Source organism: Alexandromys fortis, unplaced genomic scaffold (assembly GCF_014885135.2).
Source record: "Alexandromys fortis isolate MF-2015 unplaced genomic scaffold, M_Fortis_MF-2015_v1.1 scaffold_26, whole genome shotgun sequence".
Taxonomy (NCBI): Eukaryota; Metazoa; Chordata; class Mammalia; order Rodentia; family Cricetidae; genus Alexandromys; species Alexandromys fortis.
The window spans coordinates 9,897,980-9,924,424 of record NW_026067894.1 but is presented as its reverse complement, the minus strand read 5'-3'; the positions used below and the strand labels follow the sequence as shown (position 1 = coordinate 9,924,424).

Sequence of the window (26,445 nt, the reverse complement as noted above, 5' to 3'; positions counted from 1 at the left end):
ATCTCAGTAAGACAGTCCCTCAGCTTTTTTATAAATTAGCAACCCCCGCCCCTTCCCCACCCCCCCGCCCTGATTTATTCCCTCCTCACACACTTATCGCCATCTGACAGACTATATATTTCACTTGTTTACTTATTTATCATCTGCCTCCTTCTGCCAGGACAGGAGCTCCCTGCAGAGTCTAAGGAGGACTCAAATGCCGATGGCCTCTGTCTGGGGTGCAGCCACGTATCCTTAGCAACTGTGGCTTTACCTGGCACATAATAGACACTCAATGAACACCCTTTGCCTGAATCTTTGCGCCACCCCTATGGTAGAGATTAGTGCTGTTTCCACTTATAAAGAAAACTGACACTCTCAATGGGTATATCGCCCGACCCAGACCCCAGGGACACCGACCCACCACCCAAGCACCTCTCTCCTAAAGTCAGGTATTAAACTACAGTTTAGGTAGCTCACAAATCAGCTCTTTATAGCACTTAAGACTATGAACTGCAGGTTGTCAAGATGGTTCAATAGGTAAAAAACGCTGCCAAACCTGAGGACCTGGGTTCAATCCCCAGGACACACATGGTGGAGAGAACAGACTCGAATAGGCTGTCCTCCAACCTCCACATGCACACTGCGGCAAATGCATGCCCACACATACATGAACACTAAGTAAGTAAATTTCGAAGATATGTATATATATATATATAATTTAACATCAACTGCAAAAGCTATTTAACTCTTAACCTTAACCTCACATATATCCAAAATATACCACGAATGTTGTAGTAGTTTGAAAGAAAATAGCTCCCAAAGGAAGTGGCACTATTAAGAGCCACCCCAATTAAATGTTTTTCCTTTATAAGAGTTTTCATGGTCATAGTGTCTCTCCACAGCAATAGAAACCTGAACTAAGACAGATGTAAAGATGAAACTGTTAAAACCTCTAGAGAAAAAAACATAAATAAAAGAAGAAATAGGAAAAGAGCTCTGGGAGCCAGAGGAGCAAGAACTCTTATGATTGATTCCAAAAGCACTGGGCAATTTGAGAAACAAATTCTAAAAATTCATCAAAATCTAAAATGTTGACTCGCAATCCATACAAAGGCAATGAGGAGAGAAGATCCCTGCTGGGAGGAAGACCTGCAGACTATACATCCATTGATACATTCATAATGTGTTCTAGATGGATCTAGTATCTAGACTGCATAAAGAATTCTCAAGCCTCAACAGAGAAAAAGAGTAATTCTATTAAGAAATGAGCGACGATACGAACAGGCAGTTCAGTGAGGAACACAGGCCGGGGAAGTCGTGTGTGGAAAGGTGTTCAGCAACACCAGACACTGGAGAAATGCAAATTAGGACCATGAAAGGGAGGGAGAAGGCTGGGGAGGGCTCTGCTGCTGCTAAAAACAATTGCTGCACTTGTAGAGGCTGTGAGGTTCCATCCCCGTGATTCACAACCCTGTAACTCCACCTCCCTGGAGAAAACCAACCCCCTCTTCTGGCCTCCTGCACACATAAGTGCACAGACACAGATACACACACACACACACCAGATAAAATAAAATAAACATTTTAAAAACTGATATGCAATACTGTTCCTGATGGTCAAAAAGCATAATCGACCCAAGTGTCTGCCCACTGGCGAACGGATGAATGAGATAGGAGAGGGTCACACATGGCGACCGAAAGGAGTGCAGTAATGATAACCCATCATAGCACAAATAAGGCCAAATCAAGACGCCGCCTGCAAAAGACCGCAAACCATCATACATGCTTCTATAATGTAAAATTTCTACAAAGAGCAAATCAAGAGAGAGGAAAAGTGGATTCATGTTTGCTTAGAGCTTCAGGATTAGGATGACCTGGGTGACTGTCAGATGGTGTAAGGGTCCCCTTTAGCGGGATGACATGTTCCAAAATCAATCATATGAATACTTGTTCAACTCCAGCCAGCTTGCCAGGTCCAGAAGTCAATCTTTTTTTTTTTTTTTTTTTTTTTTTTGGTTTTTGGAGACAGGGTTTCTCTGTAGCTTTGGAGCCTGTCCTGGAACTAGCTCTTGTAGACCAGGCTGGTCTCGAACTCACAGAGATCCTCCTGCCTCTGCCTCCCGAGTGCTGGGATTAAAGGCATGCGCCACCATCGCCCGGCTCAGAAGTCAATCTTTAGTGTAAAATGAAACCATAGTTGTACAAAACGTAACTATTGAGGAAAACATGCTAGAGGCTGGAGGATCTCTGCTTTCTCACGAGAGCACGGGGGTCCACACCGAGAAGCCACATTTGTCACTGAGAAAGACAACAGACAGCACACGGACGTCACTGAGAACCCTGGGCTCCACCCATCACTCACTTCTGATGAGTCTCCAGCTGCAGGTGCATCGCGGGTCCTCAGCAACCTCGCCTTCTCCCTCCTAAGCAAGAAGAGCTGACTGCTGGCTTAATGACAGACCCAGTGAATCCGGACAAAATCCATCACACACAGTTTTTAACTGATAGTGTTTAAGAAGGGAGAATATGAGTTCTGGTCCCATCTCTGCTGCTTACTGCCTGGTCTCTGCCCAGTCACCTAACATCTCTCTGCCTCAGTCATCTCACTGGCGAAATGGGTATGACAACAGAACAGCTATGTCATACTGTTCTGGTAAGTTTTCTGATTTGGTCTCTTGGTTTGCCTTCTTGTTTTGTTTTGGTTTCCCTTTGTCTCTTCTGTTTGTTTGTTTGTTTGTTTGTTTTCTTTTGCATTTTGAGACAAGCTATGGAGAAGTCGCCTCCAGGCTAGAAGACAGCCTCCAGAGTCCCTCCACCTTGTGTTAAGATTGAAGTCAATAAATGTGTTTGTTTCAGGAGGCTTTACTGCCCCTGTGGAACAGGGAACAACCCACCTGCACACTTGGTCCGGCTGAGCAGCGGTGGTCCCGGGCGGCCTGTGCCGCCATCCCCGGGTCGCGTGAGCAGCACGCTGATCTCATATTCCGTGTCTGGGTCAAGATGCCATAGCTTGTAGGTCTGCAGGTTGACAGCGTGCACTTCGGCCCACGGGCCCCGCGCCATGCGGTACTCGATCTCCTTGCGCACGATGGGCCCATCGCCAATGATGGAGTTGGTGTTAAGCTGGATGATGAGGTAGGTGGGGCCTGCGCGCAGCAGCTGTGGGGGCGCGATGGGGGTGGGAGGCTCTGCGAGGATAGGCGGAAGAGGAGGAGCCTACTGATGGTGCCGCGAGGCCCTAGAACTCCCATAGTTCGGCTATTGGCCACTCCAAACTCCCAAGCCCGGAACTGGGGCACCCCAGCACACTCGCTGGGTTAGCACCTGAAAAGTGCAACTAGACAGAGCCTCACTCCCTGTGCCCTGTCCTACAAAGCCCATCCCTTAGCGACACTATTCCTTTTACAGGTCCGTCAGTTCATGTCACAGCCAAGAGCCTAATCCCGCAACCATCATGAGACCCCTCCCTGTTCTCTCAGGCCACTCAAACTGCTACCAAACCCTCAACTGAACCTGTCCTGGGACCCCAACCGACTAGCTTCAGGCGGCGCAACCCTATGGACTCCACCCTATCCTATCCTGCCACCATCCCTCTCCTGCAACTCCGGCCTTCATCAAGACCAATCTGCTGACCTTTGACGATGAGCTCCGCGAAGTTGGAGACGCCAGCCCCGCGAGGGGCCTGGGACACACAGCGGTACAGATCTTGCTCACTTCGGCCAACGGAAGTCAGCGGGAAAGTGGCCAGGAAGCGACGGTGACTGATGTGCCGCACCCCGGCAGCAGGCAGCAGCACCCCACTCTGCCGCTGAAGGGAAGAAGGGATGGGAGAATCAGGGAGAATTCCAAGCCGACAGCATATATGAGTCCCTACTATCCCAGGGGCATGAGAGGATCCAGGAACTGCCCTCCACCCTGGGGTGAAGGAGAACCCAAACTGGCAGAGCACAGCCTGGGGAGGGGGAGACAAGACAGTGTATAGATGTTGGACTCAGAGACCCAAAAGGGAACCAAGCCTAGGAGAAGTGTTCTGCCCTCTGCCTCCTTTCTGGGCCAAGTCTACACGGGACGCCCTCACCTGCAGGAGGAAGCGCTCTGCCTCTGCAGCTCGGCCTGCTGCCATGCATTGGAAGGATGCATTCTGGCCTGCATTGACCTCCACGTCTCCAAGGCGGGAGAAGTGAGGGGCCTTTGCTGTGGGAAAACAGGCAGAGCCCCAGCATGAGCTGGGCCTGCGTGCCCTGCAGGCAGGAGTCAAGGCTGCCCTCATCCTTGTGTCCGAGGGGACTGGGACTCACCGCAGGGGTAGCTGAACAGCAAGATGTCATCTAAGCCTATGTAGCCCTTGCGGTCTGGGGAGATGAGGGCCTCAAACAGCACCTGAGGGAAGTGGGAAGCCAATTGTCAGAGTGACAGCCCTCCAGGTCAGTTTGGGCCCCAACCCCACCCCCTTCTCCCACCAACAGGTGCCAACCCAGCTCACAAAGACCCTCACTACCAAGCCAGCTGTTTCAGGGGTGTGGTCAAGTCTGGAAGATCCATTCCAGTTCAGACAGTACCTCAGAACCTCAGAAGTAGCAGAATCCTTCCAGTCAGAATTTCCAGTTGGGTACTGCTTCAACTCACCTTCAACGCTGGCCACCCTACTAACAATGACCTCTAACCTACTAACAATGACCTCTGACCTACTAACAATGGTCTCTGACACTCTACCCACACTGACCCCAGACCAACTCCAAACATGACCGCAGATTGGCTCCTGATGCTGGACACATATTAAATCCGACCTAGTTCGACCTGAGGGTGGCCTGCTGCTGCCCTGACCTCCAAGCCCAAGCCCACCAACTGTCTAAAAACCCAGCCCACCTGATATTCATTGGGCCAGAAGGTACTGACGGCCAGCTCAGCCTGGTGCCACTGCCGGCCATGGGATCCAGTCATATTCCACACAGCACTGCCCAGCGGGCCCCCGTTGACACGCACATAGACGCCCAGGGTGCCGGGGCTGTGCCCGTCCCGGCTATAGAGGAAGTAGCTGAACTGAACACAGTGCGTGTCGTTCTCACTCAGGGTCTGGAAAACGATATGGGCCCTCTGGCCCGGAGCATGTTGGGAAGCATTGACCATCAAGTAGGCACCTGGAGAGAGAAAAAGACAAGGCAAGGAGACCTTAGGGAAAGCCAAGGTCACACTGAGGAAGGGACAGAAATAAAGGACCCACCAGGAATCAGGGGTTCAGGGTGTGATCAGAGTTTTTAGCTCTGGTCGGAACTTTGGGGTAGAGTCCTTCTCTCCCTTAGTCCAAAGGAGAGGACTAAGACAGTAGAAAATACAAACTCAACCTTGTCACAGCCCATATGGCCACAAGCCACCAGTTTCCCAAGCTGTGCTGTTCTGGGAGATAAGGATTAGATCATTCCTCTCAGGAGTCAAGAGTCTGGCACAGGGCAGATCCCCTGAGGTCACTGCTTCCCAAGCTTCAGACACTTCCCTGTGCTGGGTACTTCCCTGTGCTGGGTACTTCCCTCTGGCTCTGATCATTCATAACTGTGAGACAGTCTTGCTACCAGCCTGTCACGCCTCAGGCCCTCGCTGTGTCCTCAGACAGGCTCTGAGCCCAAACTTGATGAATATGTAGGACAGACTGAATGGAAGGATTAGCTTCCCTTCCCGCCCCCACCAGAGTCCAACCTGAAGATCCTCGGTGTGTTCTGGAGATCGTGGGGAGTGCCTCAGGACCTGGCTGGGGATTGCAGCTTCCCTTGGGGTGTTGATAAGAGGGGTACAGCTGCCAAGGAGAGACCCAAAACCACCCTTGCACGGCAGCCATGAGCACAGCCTCCTCCCCAGCTGACAGCACATTCTGAGCCTGCTCAGGAGTGCTCCCAGGGACTAGAGGGATCTTATCTCTGTGAGCCTGGAGTCCTGAGAAGGAAACTGCTGCCCATGTCCTGCAGGGGTAGGAAATGAACCTCCAGGTCCCTGTCCCTACTAGAACCCTAGAAGGGACACATCCTAGTCAGGCGCTTCTTAGCCAGCTCCTTTGACGACTCATCTTCCCTAAGGTAGCTCCCTCTTGCAATGTGACATCTTGCCTCTTCCTCCTCTGTTCCCTGGACACTGCCTATCCTCCCATCATGCACTTCTTCATCCCCATGGTTATCTTCTCTCCCTCCTGTTCTCCTCTGGGACTAATTCTCCTTGTTTCATCTCCACCCCCCTATATTTTCCCTAGACTATCCATTAAGTTCACCCTTCCTCCCAGACCTAGATCAGCCCCCTTCACCAAGGAAGACAGAGGAACAAAGTGGGCAGGTCTGGAAAACATGAATCTAAGCCAGAACTCTTTTTGGGGGGAGGAGGGGTTATTAAGACAGGGTTTCTCTGTGCAACAGTTCTAGCTGTCCTGGAATTTGCTTTGTAGACCAGGTTGGCCTCGAACTCACAAAGATTTGCCTGCCTCTGCCTCCTAAGTACTGGAATTAAAGGCATGCACCTCCACCTCCAGGCCTTAATCAAGAACTATTATATCTACTCATCCGTGAGTACCTGTTAAGATCTGGGCTGAATGGCCGGGTCTAGTGGTGCTCAGAGGTCATACAAAGACCCTGTAAGGTGGGGTACCTTTATGCATCTCTCTCAAACAAGCTAAACAGCGATACGTCTAGAACAGACATATTACAAGGATCAAGGACCCGGAAGAGACAAATGATCACATCCAGAAGGACATAGATGGGCAATGACCAGCCCGGTAGGGATAGCCCAGGGGAAGCAGAGTCTACTCCCAGAGCCCAGCCAGCCAGCCAGGCCCCAGGAGCCTCTTGCCTGAAGCTGCTAGTCCACCCACCACTAAGAGTCGCCACCTCCCTGGCCTACTCTTGCCAGCAGCATGCTGTCTTGGCCATGCTGTGAGCTCACAGTCGAGGCCCTGGGCCACCTCTGTAACAGGACACAGGGAGGGGAGATTCTGACTGTCTGTCCTAAGGTTCCCTCACTGTCTGTCCTGCCACACAGGCCTCATCAGCAACGAAGTGGCTCATTTGGCCTCCGTCTCTCTTATCCTTTTTGTTTTCCTTTTAAAACTATTGGGTTTGTTTGGTTTGTTTGTTGACAGGGTTTCTCTGTGTAACAGCCCTGGCTGTCCTGGAACTAGTTTTTTGCCTCTGCCTCCCAAGGGCTGGGATTAAAGATGTGTGCCACCAGCTAAGAAGATAATATTTTTTAATCTTATGTATCTGGTGTTTTGCCTGCATGTCTGTGTACACATGTGTGCAATTCCTGAAGAGGTCAGCAGAAAGCACTGGGTCCCCTGGAACTGGAGTTACAGACAGCTGTGAGCTGCCCTCTGATGCTGGGAACTGAACCCAGGTCCTCTGGTAAGAGCAGCCAGTGCTCTTAACCACTGAGCCATCTCTTCAACCCTCTTTTCTTTCTTTCGTTTTTATTTTGGGGACAGCATCTCCCCAAGGAGCCCAGGCTGGCCTCAAACTTTTGACCCTCCTGCCCTAGCTTCATGTTCCCTTTTCTTTTCTTTTATTTCTTTCTCTCTTTTTTTTTTTTTGTTGTTGTTGTTTTTCAAGACAGGGTTTCTCTGTGTAATAGCCTTAGCAGTCCTCAGACTAGCTCTTGTAGACCAGGCTGGCCTCGAACTCATGGAGCTCTACCTGCCTCTGCCTCCCGAGTTGTGGGATTAAAGGCATGCGCCACCACTGCCCATCCATGTCTACTCTTAATTCTCAGTTAATTCCGCACCCAGAGAGGTGAGCACTCTCAAATATCCTCCACAATAATAACTAAACATTTAACTGACATCCAGTGGGCCGCCTCTGTGCCCTGTGATATGGGCTACTGCTCTCCTGTGTCACGGTCAAGACAACAAAGGCTCAGAGCTGGCTAGATGATGGGGCCAGGATTTGAACCTATGTCTTTATGATTCTGGAATGAGTGTTCTCAAGGCTACCATCTGAGTAGGAGACCAGTACCAGAATCTACATCGAGCCTCCTGCCTCCCAATCCAGTGCTCCAGATGCCCCAAATGTCTGGTACTGAAGTGGGGACAGAGGGACCCAGGGCTCCCAAGAAGAGGACAGAGGCATATCCTGAGACCCCATATCACTTCTCTTCAGTGTCTTCATATCTCAAAAAGAGCAGGAGACCCTAGGGGAAACTAGGGAAGGCCTGGAAGGAGAAAAACAGTAGTGATGGAGATTAGGCTTACCGTGGGGCAGGTCTGCGGGGGCCCGGGTGCCAGGGTGGATCCGCACTTGTTCCCACTGGAAGTCATCATACTGAGCCTGGCTGTACTCTCAGGGCACAACTGGGTCACTCGCCTCCTCGAAGGTGCAGCCAGCTGTGAGGGCAAGGCCTGATTAGCTAAGCCCAGGCAAGGCCACTGACCAAGAGGACTCCAATACAACCCTTCAGTTTCCCCCACTGGCCTCTCCTTCTCCCCAGGCCAGTCTCTCCCCTCCTTATGACTCCCTCCAACTAACAGAGTTCTCCCTCCTCCACCCCAACATCCTCCCCTCACTGTCCCTCACCAGTCCCAAGACTTTCCACTGCCCGTTCCCCACCCCATGTCCCAGGATCCCCAACAGCTCCATCATCCAAAAAGACCCTCCTTAATAAAACCAGCCATTATTATTGTTGCAAGCATAGAGCCTCCAATCAAGATCAGCCCTAGACTCGTCCCATTTTACCGACTGGGAAATGGAGGCCCAGCATAGCATGAGCTAAGCACCAAAGGTTGAATTTCACTATCTGTGTCAGGTGACAGTGTGACAGACATCAAGGGTATTCATTCACTGCCCAAAGTCAGTCACCTTCGATCTCTGTCCCCAGGGATTTGACATAGTATGGTTCTGTGTGTACTGAACACATATGTGACTATAGGATGCTAATTCTGGTGACTGGAGACCAAGACTAATAATCTGAATGATGCCAGGTGGTGTTGGTGCACGCCTTTAATCCCAGCACTCTGGGGGCAGAGGCAGGCGGATCTCTGTGAGTTCAAGGTCAGCCTGGTCTACAGAGTGAATTCCAGGACTGGCTCCATAGCTATTGGGAAACTCTGTCTCAAAAATAAAACAAAACAAAAAAATCTAAATGACAGGGAAGTGAAGGAGGAGCCTGAAATACGTGCAACCCCTCAGATGGTGGTAAGGTCCACTGTATCTCAGCTGGTTCGTCAGCACCTGGAGTTGGCACCAAATAACCCCACTCTGCACTGGTTCAGGAAGGAATCTGAGCTGGGCCTTGTACCCACTCCCTAGTCATAGCATCTGCAGCTCCAGCAAACCAGTGTTGAGAGAACTGGCAGGAAGTCAGGCCAGGCCCATCCTGCCTGCCTGTCAAATCCATTTGATTGATGAGGTGACCAAGGCTCTGAGAAGCAAAGGCATTTGCCCATGGTACAGAGCAGTGTCTCAGGGGTGGATGCTGGAGACTGGGACAGACTTGGGATGGAATCTTGACTTTGCCATTTGCCATCCCTGGCAACGTTGGGCAGATTGCTTCCACTTTCTGAGCCTCAGTTTCCCCATCCGCACATGGGATTGCTGAAGATTTACAACATCAACGCGTGTGAGCACTCAGGAAACACCTGAGCTCAGGTGTGCCGCTTGTTCCCGTATGAGGGAAGTAAATGGATTTGAAATCATGTCCATCCAAAGCCCACACTTCCCAGAAATATGAGAAGGATGAGTTTCTTCCAGGTCTTAAGAAGGGGGGGGCCAGCGGGCAGGCCAGATAATAGCCATCAGGTAAGTGGCATGGGCAGGGCAGGCAAGGAGCGGCTTCCCTCTGAGGACTCTCTGTGTGTTACCATTTGCATGTTTCCACCAGCCCTGTAAGAGAACCCGGCACATGAAAACACGCAAGCAGAGCTAGGCACGCCTGGGCTCGTCACTGTTGGGGTCTCTCGTCTCCTTGAACCCGACCAGAGAATGGGAAGCAATGAGATCTGCATGAGCCTGCACCAAGCATACTGGGGCAGGGGAGCTGGTGTAGGGGACCCATGGTGCTTTCTGCATGCTTGTTTGAAAAGCTCCACTCAGCACTGAGCCCTAAGGCATGAGGTAAGTGAGCTTTAATGTCATCTGTGTTGGGAGGGCCCCCGTTTTCCTCTTTAAAAGGTGGTCAGTGAGTGGTCTTCCAGGAGAAGGGGAGCACTCACTTCCTGCCCTTGGAAGTCCTGGCCAATCACTGGGACAGACTGTAGGAAAAAGTATGACTTAGATCCCAGGCTGGAGTCAAAGCCCTTCTGGTTCCTACACAAAGGCAAAGTGGCTGCCCCAGGCATCTCCTCCAGTGCCCTGACAAGCCTGAGGTAGCCAGTCATCCCTGTGGTTTCTCTCCATCAGTCCTGACTCAGGCACATGACCAGACAGGGCTCCGACCCCACCCAGAGCTTACTGACCTCAGACTAACAGCCAAACTGGGGTCTCTGCTCAGACCACAATTACATGGTTCTGCCAAGTGACTGACCCTTCCTAGGCCGACCTTAGCCAGAGTGGCTCCCTGTTGATCGTGCCTGGCCAGAGTGACTCCATCTTATCCATACGACACTCCCCTAGATGTCAGTCAAATAGCCACTAGCCTGGCTGACACCTGTTCTCTCTGTGTAACCACAGTCAGACTGACTGATTCCATCCGGGGCCACCTCTTAGCCAGAGTGACCATTCTCAGATCTCTAGTTAGCCCCAGCTCTGGGTCTCTAGGCCAGGCCCAGGTCAACTCCATCTCTTAGAGACTGTCTCAGCTCCTCCCCAGCTCCCCCAGGGATAGAACAGCCAATTCCTCCTACCCCGGCTTCAGCACCACCACAAGGGGGCACCGATTACCACCATGCCTGCCCACACTACCCTGACCAACCTGCGCGAGGAACTCAGCATTTAGGAAATAGCACTGTTGTTATTCTTGTCTTACAGACCCAGAGTGTGTGACACTCAGGGGCCACACAGAAGCAATGTGCAGACAACACATTAAACCACCTGGCTGTTCAGTGAGAGCAAACACAGACAAAATAAGACCCCGATTTGGTCTCTCACACCAGCCATGTCTCCCCAAACAGCACAGTGTAGGATGAGCCGCAATGGGCGCTGTGAGAGGCACAGGAATGATTAAGGGCAAGGGGTGGAGTTCAGTGAGAGAGGAGCTTTGTCTAGCGCGGGTGAGGCCCTAGGTTTGAGCGCCAACATGGGGAGGGGGGCTGGGGAGAAAAAGTTCTATCTTGCTTTGGGGGCTTCCCACCTAAACAAAGGTGAGGAAATGAAAGTTAAGAAGGGTCAAGGTTATTGGGTTTGGAAAGGACACACGAAGAAAAGGGGTGTCAGCACACCTGAACTGAGCCAGAGGAGCTCGGGCTAACTGACATGACAGGAAACCAGAGGCTGAGGCCAGTTCTTAAAAAGTCCTGGATGCCAGGATAAGGAGTTCCATCGCAGTCCTAACTGGGGAGCCTTAGGAGGTGCTGGAGCAGAGAATGCCTGGATTCTGGTAGTTCAAACAGGCGTTTTTTTTCCAGAGTGTAACAGTTCAAGAGCGAGCTAGGGACCAAGCTACCACATGGTCTGGAACCTGGTGTCAGATTAGCAAGAAAGGAGACCTGAAGTCTCATCCTGAATACAAACAGCACACACTCCAGTCAAGAGAGTATGTGCATGCATGTGTATGGGAACACATGCGCACGCGTGCGCGCGCACACACACACACACACACACACACACACACACACACGCACACTCATTCCCCAGCCCAACTCAAGTCCCTGAGGCAGGCGCTAAATTAGGCTGGGGACAGGGAACGAAGACAAGGTCCCTCTTTGAGCACTTCATCTCTGTAGAGAGCTCTCAGAGAAGATAGATGGGTTGAAAGCAGGACCCCAGTGCTTCCCCCAGCCTCAGCTCCAACTGGCCCAGCAACATTCCTTTGCTAATCTCCCCAATCTGGCCAGGCGGTTGCCTGAGCAACCGTCAACCACAATTTGGGAAGAAGGGGGGGGGGATGGTTGTTTTATCCACATCCGGTATGCTCTGGGCCTGATGATGTCAGAGACCGGCAACTTCTGGAGAGGGGCCTGGGAGGGTCCCTCCAGAGGTCTCTCTCTCCCTATCTCTCTCTCCACCACCACCCCTGCGTGTGTGTGTGTGTGTGTGTGTGTGTGTGTGTATGAGACCTACCTGTGAGCCTACCAGGACCACTGGTACAAAAACACTCAACTACAGACCAGGAAATCTGCATCTTAGTCCTGGTGGGCCCCTGGGTCCCTTCATGACTTGGGAACATGTGACTTGCCTTCTCTGACCACAGTCAGGATGACTTCTCAGGCTAAGGGATTCCATCCAGGGTGACCTTAGATTGCATGACCCCTTCTCAATGATCTCTGGTCGGCTCCAGCCCTGGGTCTCTAGGCCAGGCCCAGTTCAGCTCCTCAACCATGAAATGGGAGCAGGGGTTACAGCTCTGGCTCCAATTTCATTTGTGTGAGTTTACAATCTCCAGGTGTGGTGGTGCACTCCGCCGAGGCCAGTACTTGAAAGATGGACGAATGGGCATGAAGGTCGGCTGTTTGGGGTCATCCTCAGGCCAGGCTGGGCTACATGAGACCCTCTCGCAAGTGAACCAATAGTAATAACAATACGAACAATAACAGGCCGTGTCCTCAGGGCATGGTGTGCATAGGAGGGCATGGATGTCTGCCAGCAAGGGCTCTCAGAAATACTGTAAAGTTGGTTCATGGAACATACCTGTGAGCAGAAATACATTGATGCATTCTGTGGTGGGTATGAGCCTGGGGGAGGTGGGTGTTTGTACAGGGCAGGAAGAGAGTTGCGTGCGTGCGTGTGTGTGCGTGTGTGCGCGCGCGCGTGTGCGTGTGTGAGTGCGTGTGTGTGTGTGTGTGTGTGTGTGTGTGTGTGGCAACGGCCTGTCCTCCTCTAGCCAGGGCAGACAAGGCGTGTGCTCTGGGCCTGCTGCACCTGCAGCCGTGTTGTCTGAAGACCCTGCGTAAACAGAGCCTGTTTGCAGTGAGATTCGCCCTCTCTTTGTTTTGTCAACAAAACGTCCAGTTCCCAAGGGTAGCCCCAGAAGAAACAAAACTTTTCTCTAGACAGATGGTAAATTCAGTCTGGGACCTCACACTGCCAGACACTACCCAACCATAGCCTAGGGACCCCACAGACAACCCAACAACAACTCCAGCCTAGTCCACCATCCCCACCCCCACCTCTAGGTTACTGAACCCAACCCTGGATATTCTTGCCTTACTCAGTCCTCTCCCTTACTCCCTTTCTGAAGTTATGGACTAGTTCTGAAGCCTTTGAACCCCTGTCCCCAAGCCCCGTACACAGCAGATGGCCAACTGGGCCCAGACTTCTTAACACCAAGATCCCACCTGGTCTAACCTCGACCAACCGCACTACATCAAGGATGTCACTGTAGCCTAGCCCTGTGCTAACACGTCCAAGTGGAGGTCAGGTCCCAGAACTACCAGAGCCCTGAATAACTAATAAGAAGCACAGTACAGCTGGCAGTAAAACACTCCTATAACCACATAGAGTGCAGCAACTTGGGAGACCACCCAGGGCTGGCCACAGGCTGAGAAAGCTGGAACCACCAAAGGAGCCAACACAGAGCCTAGCGATGCCAACATCCTGCCATCTCCGCTGAGTATGAGAGGAAGCTCAGGAACTCACAGTAGACCCTTTCCCATCTCTATGGCTCACACAATGAATTCCAGAGTCGACGAGAGGGCTGCTATATTGGCAGTCCAGAGCTGGACACCATATATCGGGGGCGGGGGGGGGGGAGACTAAGATGTGTGCAGAAGTACAACGGGCAGAACGCTGAGATCCTCTGCAGGGCAAATGCCCTGCACCGCAGTCAGATAAAGACACCGCAGGCTAAAGCAGTGAAGGTGTGCACAGGCTCCACGGAGAGGGAGAGCTGTGTCCCGCTGTGATGGGGTGTGCTGGAGATAGAGCACAACAGGCAATTTCTGTGCAAGGCTGCAGAGCACGTCGCACACACAGCCCCCAGCACTGATTCCCGTTAGGCATGGAAGTGGTCAGGGCTGTGCAGTGTGGAACCACATTCATCTCGGGTAAATATCACCATATTGGGGGGGGGGGGCAGAATGGAAGGTGGGGGGGTTCCAGCATAGGACCTGGTACAGAACAGGAACAGCCTCCAGGGCACAAAATTGAAGCACCCTGACGATGCCCTGTGGAGCCATGGATTTGGTTTCAAGGGCTCTGGGTCTGGAAGCTCGGCAGAGTGCTCACAACCTGGCAGGAAGCCATTTCCTCTCAATGGAAACATCTCCTTTTGGAGGGAGAAGAGAGGAGACAGTCACACAATCTAGCAGGCTCCAGAAGCTGGGGAAGTTACAGGATTCCCGAGACCTGCTCTGAGGTTATATAAGCAGTCACAGCTCCTGGAGAGAGAAGACTCTCTGCAAGCTGCAGGGGACAAGGCTTTCAGGAGAAATTCCCCATGTTGGGGTGGGCTTTTTCTAAATGCAGCTGCCTTCCAGGTACCGGTGTTTCTGCAAGGAATCCCACTAAACTCCATGCACCAAGCTAGACTTGGGTAGAATTGTTTCTTTGGTCTGTAGAGTGAATAGATGGTTGCTTGTGTCTCCCCAGGAAAAGTCAGGCAACACAACCCTACAGAGAACAGATGCATAACACGGCTGACTCTCCGGGTGGCAGTCCTATGCAGTTCGGAAGCAATGCAAAACCCAAGCTGCCCCCACGTTCAGCAAGAAGTGCCCAAGTTCTATGTGCAATATGAAGCAGGGGGGAACTGCATTGAGGTCGCACCAAGATGTGACCCTCCCACAACTCTCCACAGAAAGCTACCCACAGCCAGCACCTGGACACCTCCATTGTAACACACTCAGGGAAGGGCTGAGATGACAGAGGCATCTTCAGGGTAGCTGTGATGGGGGCAGTGTGGACTCATCGCCAGTGAAGCCGCGAGACAATGCAGCAATCAATGTATACTGTATGTCTGAAACACGGGGTCAGCATGCAGAGGAACTGTGCCTAGAAACAGGAGGGTCCACATGATCAGGGCAATGCAGATGCCTACTGCAAAAAACTGCAGCGCACCGGACACCAACATGTAAGGTAGTGGCAGTAGGCCACGTGTTGGCAGTGAGCCGTCACACGAGGTGCTGTGCCCAAAGGCCAGGTGAGTCTACACATCTGCTGCAACAGACTGCTGTACAGTGTAAACATGCAGCGTGGCTGTAGAAAGCCATGCACTGATCTCAGGTGCCATGCTGTGTGAGGGTTCTCCACCCAGACACCCGGAAAGAGTCGCCCTCCCAAAGAAAGCCTGGTATCCAGCAGAGCGAGGACCACACCATGGAAGAGAAACGCAAGGAAAGTGCATGGCAGGACAGCTGCAGGATGCAGGCTCTGATCAGAGGGATGCTGCAAAAATGGAGTACACAGAAACCCTGGAAAAGTCCAACAACATTGTAGCCCAGCATCCCTGCAGTGGGCTTACATCGCCGTGGCCCAGCGTCCCTGCAGTGGGCTCAACAGTAGCCCAGCGTCCCTGCAGTGGGCTCACATAGACTGAGTGGCAGAGCAGTACAGACACCATGTCCAGAAACCCAGGCTACACTCATATGAGAAGGCCAGGGCTGAAACAGTGCCTCTGTCTACTGCGAGGCAGACTTAGGTACACTGTGAAGGTGCTGTGGGGCACACTGTATAAGTCTCTTGGGGATAGACTGGTGGGAAGCCACTCAGCCATGCCTGACTCCATTGCCCTGTGGGCTTCTGTCCACCGTTACTCTCACCCTCCAACATCTCCCAGTGACTCTCCAAAGGCACTGTCACCCACAGGGCAGGTGATGCCAGCCTCAGCATACGATCCAGGTATTCTATCTGACCTGGGTCTTTGAGGACTGGCAGGCCAACATAGAAGTGAATTCTACTGAAAATCTTTTGGACAATTACACTGCATCCCTGGTCCCCCAGACCAGGGTAGGGCAGTATGGGGCAGGACAGGGGAGACAGGACAGGGGGAGGGGACCGTTGGTTTAAAGCCTGGCATAGGATGTGGGATGAACTGTAGGCAGATGGGGGAGAGGTGCCTGCCCCAACAAGCCTGGATCCTCACTCCTCCCCATCCACCACCACCACCATTGCCTCTCCCCAGGCCTGGACTTCATCAGAAGCCAAGAACAAACTTTCTCTAGCACACAGGAGGCTTGCCCATGCGCGCTCGCACACACAAGCACACATTTAAGAATAATTCACACTTACATGGTGCTCACTATGTATGTACCAGGATGTGTTCTAGACGAAATATGTCTAAATACAAAAGCCATCACATCATCCTGGGCTCTGTGTAACATCTCCGTCCTCATTTCCCAAGTGGAATTGGCTCCATGACCCAGAGAAGTAACAGTGGAAACCAGGAGGAGAACTCGGATGGTGTGGTCTCAGAGCCCCTGTTCCAACCCACGACATTCTAGGCCTCAAACACACATTTACACACACGTAACATAATAAGGATACACACTCATGTTGTGGAATAATCTTTTTATATGTGGTAAAGATGTGTCACTCTGAGTGGTTTAATGAAAAAACTGTACGGCCAATTGCTGGGCAGGATTTCCAGGCCCAGAGGACGCTGGGAAGAAGGGCGGAGATGCCAGGAGATGCAGAGCAAGCAGCGTGTGCATTACAAAGTAAAGGTGACTGAGCCACGTCCGAGAACACAGATTAAAAGATATGGGTTAATTTAATTTACAAGAGCTAGCTAGAAACAAGCCTAAGCTATCGGCCCAGCTTTCATAATTAATAATAAATCTGTGTCACGATTTGGGAGCTGGTTGGCAGGACAGAGAAAGGTTTGCTATACACTCACATAAACATACACACATGCTCATGTTAAAAACACGCATCCCAGCCGGGCGGTGGTGGCGCACGCCTTTAATCCCAGCACTCGGGAGGCAGAGGCAGGCGGATCTCTGTGAGTTTGAGACCAGCCTGGTCTACAAGAGCTAGTTCCAGGACAGGCTCCAAAACCACAGAGAAACCCTGTCTCGAAAAACCAAAAAAAAAAAAAAAAAAACCACGCATCCCACTCTCTCAGCTGAGGCTCACCCATCTCCAGACAGGCTTCTGTCACCTCCCTACCGACATCCCCCAGCTACCCCTCCAGCCCCACCTGCCTCATTGCCAGCGGTCTCATTCTCAGAGGTATCGCCATCACCAGCTGCCTCCCCGCAGCTGTGCCCTCAGCCCCAGACCTGTCCCTCTAGCACTGACTGAGGTCCTACCTGTAGTATCCCCAATGCCCTGTCCCATGATTCCATCTCAGTGCTCTCTAGCTTCTGCCTCCAACCCCAACCCGCCCCCACCCCAACTGCCTTTCCCTTGTCCCCTTTGGGTCCAATTCTAAGTCCTGGGCTTTGTGTGATGGGAATCTATTCAAGACTCCACACACACCCCATCCCCCAGAGTCACACAGGCATAGCATCTTCAGAGTTGGCACCACAGGGGTGCCCCACCCCTTGCCATGCTGCAGGCCATTTAAGGATGCTTATCAGCCTCCCGCTGACAGCCTTCTGTACCCCAGGACCTCCCTTCACCCCCTCTAAGCCTTCCCTGGAGCATCCAAGGCTTCAAACCAATACAAACACTCCATGAGCACCTAAGGGAACGAGAGATGACAAACACCCAGCTCAGCCCTCAGATGGCTTCCCGCAAGCAAAAGAAGGGCAGCCTATGATCATGCAAGGCTTAGGAGAGAGAAGACCGCCCCCACTGCCTGATGGGGGGGGCAGGGCAGCTTTACTCTGACAATGACAATGGGGCTAGAGTGGAGGGAGAAGAGGGTCTCGGCAAAAGGCACAGAATGAACGAAGGTAGAGACCCGGCGAAGGGTACAGCAGGCTCTAGGGGTCTGGATTATAAAAAGCAGACGGGTAGGAGCAGAGTTTAGGGGCAAGTGACACCAAGGAGGCCAGTTCCTAAAGAAAGGGCTGGCCAGGGAGGGCCTGAACTGCCATGTCAGGTTGGGGTTTAGCCTTGGAAGCTGGGGAGACTTGAGGCAAAGGGGCGGCAGCACACCATGGCAGCCTTACAAAGGGCACTTGGGTCACAGGGCAGAGGAGAAGCTGCTATGACAGGTACGGTGTGATGAAGGCTGCTGGGAGGGTGGAGGATGGGGCCAGCAGTGGTCTGTCCACACCAGCAGAGCCCAGGCCACACTAAAGCTCCGCCAGCCTTATCCTTTCAGTCCTAATACTGCAACCCTTTAATACAGTTCCTCATGTTGTGGTGACCCCCCCCAACCATAAAATTATTTGCGTTGCTACTTCATAACTGTAATTTTGCTGTTATGAGTCGCAATGCGAATATCTGATATGCAGGTTGAGAACCATTGTTTCATACAAACACAGTCCGTAGAGCAGTCTACGAGTGTGAGAATGTCCCCTACTTGCCAACATGCAGATAATGTGTAACCGTTGAGGACTTGAAATTTGGCTAGTGCAACTGATTAACTAAATTAGTATCTTAATTAATTATACCTAGTTTAAATTTAGTAGCCACATGTGAGTGAGAAGCCACCCCAGCAAGGAAAGAGCACTGTCGTCATCTCTGTGAAAGTTTCTATTGGATAAGACGATTTGGATGTGTGTCCGTGGGCCCACAGAGCCTGGAGGCACCAGCCTGCAGGTCTGGGCCACTGTACACCCCAATATTCTCACACCCTGGGATCGGTGCACCTACTCTGAGGCACCCAGAAACTCTGTACCATTCCAAGAATGAGATGCTGGGGGGTTGCCAGGTGTCTCTTCCCAACTCCAAACCCCGGTCTAGCCACACCAAGATGACCAGAAGGCTTGGCACCCTGACACACCATGCATCTGCCTGGTGCCCCTGGCCTCCATTTCACACACACGAAGAAACACACACGCCCCACTCTGGCTGCGCAGGTGGCAGTATCACACCTGTATGCATCTGTCTGCCTTTCCCCCAACCCCTATAATGGTGGCTTCTCCTCTTTCCAGCTCAGAGGCAGTCCCTCAGATCCAGGAGGAAGGCTTTGGCCTCCTCTACCCAGACCACAATCCATCTGTGACTGAAGATTGAAGGAATGCCTGCTTAACAGGGGCCCTCCTCCCGTGTTCAGACTGACCGTTGAGACTCGATGCCTTGCCTCGCCAACGGTTGTCCTGATCACAAAAGGCTGGGACTCCCGGGATTGGACAAGCTGAGCCAGCTGCCAGGGGTGGGGCTAGACTAGGGGGAAGAAGCACCAGGAGGAGTCTGCTCTGCGGGGAGAGGCCCTCCTGTAAGAGCCTTCTCCTTCAGTCTCTGCCAGGGACTCACCCTCTTTAACTCATAGCTCCCAGATGACACTTTCTGGACATGGCCTTTTCACAACATAACACCATCCACCAGCAGAATTTTCCAGATTCTTACCAGTGGGGGGAAAAAAAAAAACCCTCAGCCTTCAATTCGACGTTCAGTGGAGCCATTGCGCCCCCATCTGGCATCTCCAGCTCTGGATTCGACCCACTTGACTTCATTCATTCTTTTCTGGCTTTTTTTTTTTTTTTTTTAATACGATGTCAGTTGCCCTGGCTAGCATGGAATTCACGGTGCAACTCAGGCTGACCTCAAACTTGCAATCAATCCTCCTGCGTCAGCCTCCCCAGTACTTGGATCCCAGGACTGAACTGTATCACCCAGCTTCATTCATTCTTAGACATCACATCCATTTATTCAGACTAAAGAGGCTCAGGCCTTGTACCTGGCGCTAAGTAACTGAAGGTCCACACTGACTTTCCTTCCAGAGTTCCTGACCTAGGAAGGCTGACAGGACTAAGAGATTGGAATTACAATATCATATAAAAGTCCAATCAACTTCTACCTTCCCTTTCCTGGGCTAGAACAGAGGAAAAACCAAGATAGGCTTCCAGGAGGAAGCTCACCAAACTAGGGACTCACGTATGAAGATATGGAATCAGAGAGCCCTGGGGAGAAAGCACAGTTTGTAAAAGATACAGAGAAGAGGCACTTAGGGACCACTGGTGAATAAGGCTAACCAGAACATCTGATCCCAAAACAAGGTGAGGTGGGCTGGGTAGCCAGCGGCTAGAGCACTGTTGGGCCAAGAGGGGCCTATTGGGGAGCTTGAGGAGAATTTGAGGAGAGGTTTTAGGAAGAACTCTGGCACAGTGGGAGGAAGAGGCTGGTGCCTTCCTGCAGGTGGAAGATGGCTGAGAAGGGAGAGGTGGGGGAGGCATGGGTAGGACACAAAGGGAAGCCACAAAGCACCTCCTGCCACTCTGGCTGACCTAGCTGGGTGTGGAGGTCACCCTACAAGCCCAGCTGGGGACAGAATGGAGGATATCAGCGTGCTTCCAGAAAACAGGGTATGGCCAAGGACCTCCCCTGACACCAGACGCAGGCAGGAGGCAGCCGGGAAGTGTGGTATAGGATTCAGGTCACCCTCCTGGCTTCCTGCCTAGCCCCCCTTTTCAGTCCCAGAGAGAAGTCTGGGCTGTCCTGACAAGCCCTCTGGGTACCTCTCATCATTCCTGCCATCCACAACTCCAGCGATCAAAAAGACAGATTGAGCAAGAGTACAATAGGATAAATTACTGTGCCAGGTTTGCACAGCTGAGAGACACCCTACACCCCCCCACCGGGTGACTAGGGAGGGTAGGCAGGGGACTGGAATCACTCTCTAGACTGAAGACAAGGGGCTGCCACCTCCCTTCTTCCCAGGGCTTCTCGATCAGTCTTTAATAGTAAAAGCTTCAAAAGTGCCAAGAACTTCCATAGTAAAGAGACTTATCCAAGGTCTCTCTCTCTCTCTCTCTCTCTCTCTCTCTCTCTCTCTCTCTCACACACACACACACACACACATACACACGCACGCATGCATGCACGCACACGTGCACGCAGCAAGTAGAAGAGGCAAAATTTGACCCCATGTTAACCCTGCCTTCAAATATCTACCAAGTATCACAGACGATCACAATTAATTCCATGAAGCAGATGGGGAAACTGAGGCTCAGGAGAGAGAATAACCTCATTCTCCCAAACCTCAATCCTAATAGCCCACTGTCATGGCAATTGAGGCCCAGGTGTGTTCCCAAATCAAGGGGATGGGGTGGGGTGGGGAAGTACAGAGGGTTGGATCTCAAAGTGGGGGAAGGCTAGAAGGGTTGAGAAAAGTCTAAGAGGCAGGTTGCCTGGGTCACCCTCTCGGGTACCAGAAGGTCAAAACTGAAGCTGAATAGCAAGGCCCCAAAAGCTGCAGGGCAAGGCCAGGACAGCTCCCGGGGTGCACCCCCCCCCCGGGGGGCAGGGCCGTGAACTAGAACCCGGGAGGCCCGCTGTCTGGGGCAGGCGGCCAGGAGTCTGACCCAGGGCCAGAGACAGCAGCGCGTGTCAACCGGGGCGGCTCCCTGCTACCCCACGCCGGGTGGCTGGAACCAGCGGAAGAGAAAGCCCTTGAAGAAAAGCCCTGGAAACACGCCCGCTGGAGGGGCCGAGGCCTGGGGTCGAGGCCTCAGTAAGAGACTGTGGGCCACGCACATACACAAGCACACCGACACACCTTCCACACAACACACGATGCGATGCGCTCGCGGACGCACAGACACAGGCACTGGACATACACATTCAGACAGGCGAATGCACACACGCACACACACAGACACACACACACACACGCACGCACGCACACACCCTTGAAAGGATGCCAGACTCCAAAGCACACTCAAGCGTGCGATCACACCGCAGGTCAAGCGGGAGCCCCACGCACACATTCACACACACGTCCGCACGCGCGGGCCTGGCTGGTCGGGAGGCCGCACAAAGTTACAAAGCAGACGCAGGCAGTGTCCCCGGGGACCGCGGCGTCCCCGGCGCCTCTGGCGAGCCACGATGGGGACGCCGTCCCGCGGCCTCCAGCCAGGCCCTGCGGGGGGCCCCCGACGCCGCAACCCCGCCCGCAGCCGGGTGCGCCCCGCGGCCCTCCCCACCCGGGCGCCCCGCGGCCCTGGCGCCGCCTCGGATCAGCCGCCAGCCAGCGCCGCGCGGAACTTGCGAAACAACAAACGGCCCGAATGTCGGAGTCGGCGGCCACGGCCGCTTCTCTACCCCCTCCTTCCCTCGCCAGCCGCAGGGCCGCCCAAGGCTCCAAGGGACGCTACCGCGACAACTTGTTCCGGCCGGGTGCGCCACGCACACGCGCGCGCGCGATCATACACACTCACACATGCACACACACCCTCGGGTCCCGGCCACACTCGACCACGGCCCAGGAGCGCCCCACGCTCGCAGCGTTCCTAGCCACGCAGCGAACGGGTACCGACACACTCACATCCACTCCAGACACGCTCCCCCACACGCATTCTCCCCACCCCTGGCATTCATTCGGACCCACACAGCACATCCCAAACACTCCCACAGGGACACTCGTGGACACAGCGCGCAGACAGGTTCCTACCCGTTCCCACGCCTGCACGCGCGCGCGCACATACACACTCACACACACCACTCGTTCCTAGGCCCACACTCGAGAAGGATCCACAGAAACCTCGCGGCACACGCATAAAACAAACACGCGGGTTCTCGAACACACCAACACTCCCGCCTGGGGAATACAAAAAAGCCAACAAATGCAACATAGTGTCAGACTCAACTCCAGCCAAGCTACCGAAACTCAAATACACAACCCACTTGGCAGCACCTACAGACACCGACAGACATGAGCCAGAGCACAGCCGGTGCCCCACGCAGGCAACACTCACGCCAGCACACTCGCAGCCGCGGTACACAAGCAGCCTCAGCTTGCACACAAACTACGGACATAGCGGTCACAAACACTCGGAACATACGACCGAGCATCCCGCACTCCGCACACGCTCGACGAGCCATCCCCGGCTCGAGGGATGAGCTCGGAGGGACCACGCGCGCTTACCTGCGGGAGTCTCGGTCTCCGGCGCACAGAACTGGAAGGTGAGTGCCAGGACCAGAGCCTGAGCACGGGCCATGGCTGGGGCGCCGCCGCCTCGGTCCTGGGGACCCACTGCTGGGAAGGCGACGCCACAGGAGCCGGAGTCCGAGCCCAAGGCAAGCGGGAGCCGTAGCGGAGCAGCGCCGCGCGGAGCGGGACTGGCGCCGAGTCCAGAGCGGGAGCCCGAGCGAGCGGGGCGCTGACGTCAGGCCCCCGGGCACGAGTTCCGCGGTCTCGAGGCGTCCCCTGCTGGCGGTGGTGCTCACTGCGGGCCCGGGTCCCTGGGTCCTACGGCCCCGGTGCGCCCTTCCCCCACTCCGGCACCCCGTCGAGAAGACCCTTTGGCGGGTGTCAGTATTCACATCAACATTCTCAGACAGCACATTTGCTGCTCAGGGCTGAGACTGTGATCCAGGGACACTTGGTTCCTCTGTCCCCTCCGTTGTTTAACTTCTTTCTACCTTGGCCCTTCGGAATATTCATTCCCACCTCCCTCCAATGACAGGGCACTCTTCAACCTACCAAAAAATCGTTGTTGGACCTTTAGAATTCTGGCTCTTACTTTCAGAAACATGAAATCTACCTCTCTCATTAACGCTCGTATCTCCTACAGTAGCCTCTGGCTACTCAGGGTAAATAAATTTGGAACTCTGCCCAGGCCAAGTTCTTGCACAATCGCCAGCAAACTAGTTGTCAGTGACTACATAAAACCAGGCGTCATGTACGTGCCTCTCCCGCTGGGACTCCGTTAATCTTCCCCATTGCCCTAGGAGGCACAGACCACTGTAATCCCGTTACACCGTTGAAAAAAATTGAGATTTATAGAGCGTGACTTTTCCATAATTATGCATCCGTCTGAGGCAACAGCAAGACCTGCATCAAGGTCGGCTGGCTCGAACAGCATAAGAAATAACCGCACATCTGGAAAGCCATTGTTCCTCAAATATTGACAAGACATGGGGTCATTGGTTCAACAGGCCACGGAGGAGATATAAAACTGTCAAAAATTTTAAAATAAAATAAAATGAACAAGTCTCTCTCTGGGAGCTGGAGAGATGGTCCAGTGGTTAGGAGCACATACTGCTCTTGCGGAGGACCCAGAATGGATTCCCAGAGCCCTTGTTCAGTGGCTCAACTGCCTGTAACTGCAGCTTCAGGGTATCTGCTCACCACGTCTGGCCTTGTAGGGCACTGCACTCTCATGCGCATAAACAGACATATAATTAATTCTAAAAAAAATCTCCACCCTCATGAAGCTTACATGATGGGGGGGAGAGGAAGAAAGGTGAGAGGAACTAACAGTGGGGGGCGAGGGTTGCTGCAGTTCTAAACAGACCCCTGCAATTTGATGGATTTGGTAGTTATCACGGTCTTCAGAATGTGGGCTCCCCTAGGGAAGCATTGTCCCTCAGGGCCGGGTATCTGGCAGGCGCAATAAGAAATGAATGAGAGGGTAACTGATAAATGGTTCTAGACACGGCCCTTGCTTTCATGAAGGCTTCATGAAACTTCCGTTCCAGCAGGGGGTGGTGCAGCAAATATAAATAGATGGAGCCGCAGTCGGAGACAAGCACCCTCAAGGAAATGAAGCTCGGCAACAAGGAACGCTGGGAAGGGGGTCCTGCTTTAGATGACACTTTCCAAGAGGCCTTTGCTAAGGAAGGGGCATGATGCCTTGTGATCTGAGGCCTCAAGTATGAGGGGCCAGCCTCAAGCAGACCGATGGGAAGGAACAGTTTTCAGCCAGAGGAGCTAGCCTGTGCAAAGATAGGCTGGCGGGTCTAAGGAACTTAGGGAGGCTGGAACGGAACAGTGGAGAGGAGACGCAAGTGCAGCTGGAGAAGATGCCAGGGTCTGCAGACCATACAGGAAGCTGAATAAGGAGGAAGCTTCAGGTTAAACCCTAGGAAGTGATAAGCCGCTGATGCGATACGGGGAAGGGGCTTGAGTTCTGATTTCTTATTATTTTTATTTCCCCAACAACTTGAGATGAGGACATTGAAAACATGTATTTAAGAGCATATCCTGCCTTCCTTGTGTGTGAACCCTTCCTGTTCCCTGCGACTTTCCCCAGCTGGCTCACACTGAGACTCTGCCCTGAGGCTAGAAAGGGAAGAACTGAGTGTTCCACGGCTCCTTAGCTCCATTCTTGTAAATGCTGCTGACTCCAGGAAGAGACAGGGAAGGGGGCAAAGACACAAGGCCTGTGAGGACCAGAGCATTAAACTGAGCGTCCCAAGGAGGGAAAGTGAGGGCAAGATAGAAATACATTTAGAAATACATGCTGAAACAGAAGACTATCCAGCAACCAGGTTGCAGGGGGAATAGAACTGAATTTTTTTTTTTTTTTTGTAATCTCAAAAGTGTGTAAACTGACCCAGAAAGCCCAAGGTCACACAGTCAGTCCATGAAGGTACCAGGACTTGAACTTGATAGAGTCCCCATTCCCTTGCTCCTTAGTCAAGGGGCAGCACTGGAAGCTTTGGTGAACGGAGAGTGACTGGGTAGCAACAGGTAGACAGATGAAGAGAGCATGCCCCTTTGCTTTTAAAAGGGGTCACAGATTTCAAAAATCCTTGAAGGATGGAGAAAGACCCTGGCTTGGAGTGACTGCCCCAAATCTAAGGAGAAGGCTAGGGTGCCACAGTCCACGCCAGGTCAAGAAGAAATTCAATTACCTACAACTCATGGAATATTTATGAAGCCTATCCCGCGCCAGGCCCATACTGAGTGCTGGTGTCGTGGAAATGAGCTAAACAAGGCCCCAGACTTAGCTGAGCGGGGAAGTGGGCATATAAATAACTATGAGATCGTATCCTAAAGGCCGTAACGTTAGCCCAGAGAAAATACAAAGGCATTGGGCTTGACAAAGAAAACAGTATCTGAACCTGGAATTACCCTGGCAGTTTAGACAGGAAAATTCATTTCAGGAAGTAGCAACCCGAATAAAAACATAAAACAAGGAGACTGAAGAGATGGCTCAGAGGTTAAGAGCACTGGCTGCTCTCCAGAGGTCCTGAGTTCAATGCTCAGCAACCACATGGTGACTCGCAACCATCTGTAATGAGATCTGGTGTCATCTTCCAGCCTGCAAGCAGAACACTGTATACATAATAAATAAATAAATCTTTTAAAAAAAAATAAAACAAGGAAGAACTAGCCAAAGTTGGGGGTGGGGGTCAGGTGTAGCTGGGTCACGGGCTGTGTACAATATAAGAGAAGAAGATAACATAGGAAAGATGGGGTGGGCACAAAGTACATATTGTCTTGAATGCAAAGTTAAGACTTCCATCAGTGGTTCTCAGACTGTGCCCTGGATGTACCCAGATGGCCTAGAGCAAAAGTGCAGGTTTATAGGGATGTCTGGGGAGATGTAGTCCAGCCTCCAGGACTTCTTGCTTCTGTTTCTCCAGCTAGTTGGCTACCCAAGGACTGGGGTGGGTTTGGGGGGGG

The 26,445-nt window shown here is 52.6% G+C and overlaps 1 protein-coding gene across 1 annotated transcript in view; it reads right to left on the bottom strand.

Annotated features, from left to right (window-relative positions):
* Window positions 1–23,206, bottom strand: part of Ptpru (protein tyrosine phosphatase receptor type U) — a 73,944-nt gene extending 50,738 nt beyond the window's left edge. Inside the window, 7 exon segments of the mRNA XM_050151015.1 lie at window positions 2,877–3,170; window positions 3,616–3,790; window positions 4,061–4,176; window positions 4,281–4,362; window positions 4,849–5,120; window positions 8,201–8,332; window positions 22,957–23,206. Of these exon segments, the coding sequence (XP_050006972.1) occupies window positions 2,877–3,170; window positions 3,616–3,790; window positions 4,061–4,176; window positions 4,281–4,362; window positions 4,849–5,120; window positions 8,201–8,332; window positions 22,957–23,029 (1,144 nt within the window). The 5' untranslated portion in view covers window positions 23,030–23,206.
* Window positions 23,207–26,445: the final 3,239 nt, after the last annotated feature.